General features: G+C 40.7%; 1 protein-coding gene across 1 annotated transcript in view; it reads left to right on the top strand.

The window, feature by feature from the left end:
* Positions 1–6,027, top strand: part of LOC118324151 (metabotropic glutamate receptor 6-like) — a 20,991-nt gene that overhangs the window by 1,184 nt on the left and 13,780 nt on the right. Inside the window, 5 exon segments of the mRNA XM_035656306.1 lie at positions 2,803–3,019; positions 5,023–5,158; positions 5,269–5,423; positions 5,512–5,652; positions 5,728–5,928. Of these exon segments, the coding sequence (XP_035512199.1) occupies positions 2,803–3,019; positions 5,023–5,158; positions 5,269–5,423; positions 5,512–5,652; positions 5,728–5,928 (850 nt within the window).

Raw genomic sequence — 6,027 nt, 5'->3', positions numbered from 1 at the left:
ACCTTCTGATTAGGGGACGACCCGCTCTGCCTCTGCGCCACAGCCAACAGAGGGACCACTGATCCTGTTACAGTCAGTGGAACATCAACAGGATTCTGGTATTATAAAATCACATAATGTTGATTTAACATTTTATAATATGTGGATCACTTGAGGGTCTGCAGTGGTTCTCTGTTCATGTATCTGAGGTTAAATCCTACCTTCAATGAATGAATGGATGAGTTTTAATTTCTCAGTCAGAGCAATGAACACTGCAACATGTCAGAGACACTAGAAACACACCAAGAAGATGAAGATAGGTTAACACACAGGTACAGATACAGATAGACAGTGCCAGACAGACAGGTATAGAGCCAGACAGTGGGTGGATAAAGTAGTCTGGTTGCTGGATTAATGTTTTAAACAGACAGTTTGTATCTGGATGACTGACTGTCTCTAATGAAAGCTTTTAATGACTGTGTGTGTGTGTGTGTGTTCAGCAGATTATTATAACTATGGTTTGGTTTAAAGGTTTGTTAAAGTCAAACAGCAGAAACACTGTGTCACATAGAAGCAGACCTGATGTATGTTGATGTATGGTATATTGTTGATTATGTTTGAAAATAATTTACATATTATACATATATACATATATTTCACTGTTTTAATAATTTATGGTTAAATAGAGTGTAGGAAGTAACTGGAGACTGCAGGACTGAAGTGACTGAGCATCTCCAAACTAACTGACACAGTGTCAGATAACAATGTGTACATCAACCTTAGAAGACAGCAGAGCTGAGGAATCAATGACGGATCACTAACGTTTCTAGGCGTCTATGACCTGACGTCATTGAAAGCTATAAGTTTAGTTTTATGTTGTTTATTCCGCTGAACTGATGCTAACAGTTTTCTGCCTCACGTTGGAGGATTCTGGACTAATGTAATGATGATGTTGAGGGACAGTAAAGACAAAATCATTTAAAACTATTAAATAACCACAGTAGCAGGTTAGATGTTAGTGACTGTTTTTAATGTTGTGTTAGCTTTGTTGTTGAAGAGAAGCTCAGTCTGCTCCACGCTCTTTGCTGCTGTCTGTAAATTGATGGATATGTCCTAAAAGTCACAATATGACTTTGTGTAAAAAAGAAACTGCAGGAATTTGTTTTCTTGGCAGTGATTGGTAAGTTTGATTAGCATCTAGGAGGAGGAGAGCATTGTGTGGGATTTAGTAAAACTAGAAATAACATGCAGATTTATTTTTTCCTGTCGATCAATCGGTTGGTTGAATTGATTGCAGTTCAGCAATCCATTGATGAACTCCTCAGCCTAATTCACACCGCCATTGTCTCCTGAGGACTCAAACCAGCGTCAAAGGCTTGTTTGAGTCCTGTAGTCATGATCTGTTTGGTTCTCAGTATCTACACAGCTGTCGACTACCTGAAGATGAAGGAGGACCTTCAGGGGGTTCAGCTGCTGACAATTGAGTCTAGTTCACGTTGTCCAACCTGGTCTGAAGACTTTGAGTGTGGAGGCCCTGACTGATCCACATTGGGCTCACATCAAACAATCAATATCTGATCAGTATCTGTGTAGAATTTTCCTGCATTCTGGGAGTGTGAAGGCGAGAGACAAACTCAACAAGCAAGTTAGGAAGGCCAGTTCAGTGATTGGAGGATTGTTCTGAAGACCTGAACCCTTGAGATCTTCCACTGAGTGGCAGGAGATCATTCCTGTCTGCCGAACCATCCTCACTCTGTTGCTCTGTTGAGGTTGTACTGGACTCACTTTGATATTTGATATTGGATATTGATTTGTAATATTTCATATTAGATATAGATTTTATATCAGTTGAATCGTTTGTGTTCTGCTACTGTGACATGAGAGTTTCCCCCCCAGGGATAAATAAAGTACCTGCCTACCTTGTAGGAGCTAATGAATCTTCTTCCTCTAACCTCCACACAGCTGACCAATCAGTGAGTGAGGAGTGTTTGATGTCAGATCGTTGTATGAGGAGGTCGTTGGAGGTTTCAGACTGTTTGAATCAGATTCAGGTTCTGGATCCTCTGAACTGAAACCTGATGTTCATGTTTGTGTCGCTCCACTGAAGCATCTCTCTGATGGTGTTGATGATGATGATGATGATGATGATGATGACAGTCATAACGAGGTCTGCTTTTAGGAGCTCGTTAATGTGGAGTCCTTCATTAATCTGCACACACACACACACACACACACACACACACAGACACACACACACAGTGTTAATGTGATTATTATTCAGTTTATTGAAGCTCTGACACACATTCAGCTTAGGCTGTTACACAACACTAATCCTCTGAGTGTGTATTTGTGTGTGTGTCCCAGTGTTTCCAGTTTGACTAGTGGTGTGCATGTGTTTAATTTGACCCTGGGCTCTGACTGAATGGTCAGGGCTGAAGGGGGTCTGTGTAGTCTTGTTTAGATGAATTCCGGCAGTTTGTTAAGGTTCCTATTAAAGCTGTCAATCAAACTGTGGGTTGGACTAAATACTTGAACAGGAGGGTCTCTGACCAACCACATGGTTAGGGTTTTATAGATTTATATGAATATATGATAGATGAATTAATTGATAAAAACTCGATTCACTCAGTGTCCAGTTAATTAATGTAGATATATATATTATATAGATATATGTAATAATATGATCAGGTTGTGTTCCACCCATTAATGTCAATGAGGGCAGAATAACACTCTGTATGGTGGTTAATTACTGTTCCTAATAAACTGAACACTGACTGTACATGCATATAAATATATATATAGGGTCATTGATCTGTTGTTCAGATTCCTCAGGTGAGCTACGCATCCACGGCTCCGGAGCTCAGCGATAACAACCGGTATGACTTCTTCTCTCGGGTGGTTCCTCCGGACTCATACCAGGCTCAGGCCATGCTGGACATCGTCAAGGCTCTGGGCTGGAACTACGTCTCTACACTGGCGTCCGAGGGGAACTACGGAGAGAGCGGAGTCGACGCCTTCATGCAGATCTCCAGGGAAGCTGGTACGTTAGGTTCCCACTTTAGTCTGTTTTATTCTTTTCAGCATTTGTAAATAAATTTAAAGTTTTTTCTTCTATCATATTATTTTCTCAGAATTCCTTTCTTGTCACAACCTTCTGAACCAGAATAAAAAAGGTTTTCATAGTTTGATAAAAAAAAATGTGTTAATTTTTAAATAATTTTAGTAATTGGGAAGTAATTAAAGATTATGTATATAGTTTGAGTGTAAAAAACATCCTCATGAAGAACATCCCTTTTTTGCTGCAGCCATTTAAAAATACAAAAAGTTGGCCATGCACCCCTGTGTGACATCACTATAAAGCCCAGGATTTCCTCTTTACAGGACATCAGGGGTGCGTCTCATGTCACTTAATTGCGCATTATAAAAATGATGTTAACATTGTGATTAATAGCAGTTGGATTGAGGCTGAATTAAGGTAACGTTTCTCCCCATAAAGAAAGACACTGTGCATGTACTCACGAGACAGCAGCTTCATTGATTTTTAAATCTCCAACACACCGACAGGATCTAATATTATGTTTTTTGTTGTGTTTCTTTTACTTTACACCTCCAGAAGTTCCCCACACATTCTAGCCATTCTCCTGATGAATCCTCTAAGAGTTTCTGTCAACTTTAAAACAATTTTTAAGTTTTGCTACTTAATAATATTTGCTGCAGTGACAGTACCGCGTACTCCGTAGCTTCCTCTCTCATTATTATAGTACATTAAGAAAACACTCATCATTAATACAACACAGAGTATATAAAGAAATCATCTGTAACATGCTGTTCAACAGACACAGGAATGTATTATATTATATTATTTGCTCATTATGTGCCACTGTATTTGTCTATATTGTGATTGTAAACATATTATTGAAAAATACAGAATATGATTGTGGTGTACTTTGAACAATGGAAAATATTTATTAGGCTCAATATTTTAGGGAAAATTGAAATGGTGTAACTGATATCAAACCTGACTGAGGAATTATCAGGAAATGACAATAAATGATATAAAACGATTTCTTGCTGACAGAAAGACTCTACTGTCTCTTATTGTTATATAATCATATTAAACGGCTCAACTGCAGCGTCAAATAAATAATTGATATCCAATAAAGGGGTGCATCGGTTGGTAAAAGACTTCTGTGAAGGCTGCTCTTGTGTATCCTCGCTCCTCGCTCCTCAGAGATCACTCCTTAATCCTTGGTGCAGAAATAAGTGCTTTGGGACAGCCTGCAAAATGGCGGACCAGAACAACTTCCGGTTCAAGCATGGAACGAGGAAATGTCAAATAAGAGACTTGGCATGTACCCCAGGACTGAATGACACGGCATGCATGGTGTTATGTTTCCCATAGAGGATATTAATGTTTGTTTTTAGACCAGAACCAGATTATTGTATACCAGCAAAGGAAAATCTGTCTGATGGAGCTATATCAGCGAGTTGTTTTGGTGGTTTGAGCAACAGGAACATTTTTGAGTTTCTGATTGGATGAAGGTCTGCAGGTATGATTAAACCAATGCTGAACCTTCTGCTTTGTTTATCGAAAAATGAACTGAACTTTCATTTTATAATTTAAATCATTTGAAGGAACAGCTGCAGCTGAAAAGTTGATCGCCCGTTAAATAGTAAATGGACTGTACTTATATAGCGCCTTACTAGTCTTCCGACTACTCAAAGCACTTTTACACTACATCCCACACTCACCATTCACGCACATTCATACACTGATGAGAGTGGCTGCTATGCAAGGTGCCAACTGCTCATCAGAAACTAAGAGCATTTACAGACATTCATCCACCGATGCACAGCATATATATATATATATATACTGTTATATATAATTTATTTCATATATAATTTATCACTAATATTAAACATGTGCGTCCAAATGTGGCACAAACAGAAAAAGGTCATTAATGGAGAAGACTTTGTGTCTTTAGGTGCCTGTCTCTCTCTTTGTCTCACAGTCAACCTGTCTTTGTACCTGTCTGTCAGGTGGGGTGTGCATCGCTCAGTCAGTGAAGATTCCTCGCGAGCCGACAGCTGGAGAGTTTGACAAGATCATCAAACGTCTGATGGAGACAAGTAATGCCAGAGGAGTGATCATCTTTGCCAACGAGGACGACATCAAGTAAAATCACAAACGACAACAAAACAACGAACTGACCTCAGATCAGCATTCATCATCACATTCAGTCCAAACCAGCAACCTCTCTGAATCCTCCCCTTTCTTCCTGGTAGGCGTGTCCTTGAGGCGGCAAAGCGTGCTAATCTGACGGGTCACTTCTTGTTTGTGGGGTCCGACAGCTGGGGAGCAAAGAGTTCACCAATCGCAGAGCTGGAGGATGTCGCTGAGGGCGCCGTCACCATCCTACCTAAACGGGCTTCAATAGACGGTGAAAATAAAAATCATAAAAACATGTCGGACTGCGAGAGTCTAAACCTCTGTTTATGTTTGTGTTTATTTGTGTGTGTGTTGTACAGGCTTTGATCAGTACTTCATGTCTCGTTCTCTGGAGAACAACCGCAGGAACATCTGGTTCAATGAGTTCTGGGAGGACGACTTCAGGTGTAAACTGACCCGACCTGGAATCAAACTGGACCCTGACAAGAAGAAATGTACAGGTATGCCCACATCTTAGTGGACGGGGCCCAGGGGGTGGTGGGCCGTATCATGAGACGCTGTGTGTATCACTGCAGGTGAAGAACGGATTGGACGGGACTCGTCCTATGAGCAGGAAGGGAAGGTCCAGTTTGTGATCGATGCAGTTTATGCTGTGGCTTACGCTCTGCACAGCATGCACCAGGATCTGTGTCCCAGCAGCTCCGGAGTCTGTGGCAAGATGGACCCTGTGGAGGGACGCTCGCTGCTCGGCTACATCAGAGCTGTCAACTTCAATGGTAAGAAAACACCAAAAATATAAATCCACATCAGAGACGTCAACTTCTTCCCCGGAGTTCTTGTGCTTTCTTGTCTCGCAGGTTCTTATGGATCCTGGT

This window comes from Morone saxatilis, unplaced genomic scaffold (genome assembly GCF_004916995.1).
Source record: "Morone saxatilis isolate NCDOM2014 unplaced genomic scaffold, NCSU_SB_2.0 Contig15, whole genome shotgun sequence".
NCBI classification, from domain to species: domain Eukaryota; kingdom Metazoa; phylum Chordata; class Actinopteri; family Moronidae; genus Morone; species Morone saxatilis.
This window is presented reverse-complemented; position numbering and strand designations above follow the sequence as displayed.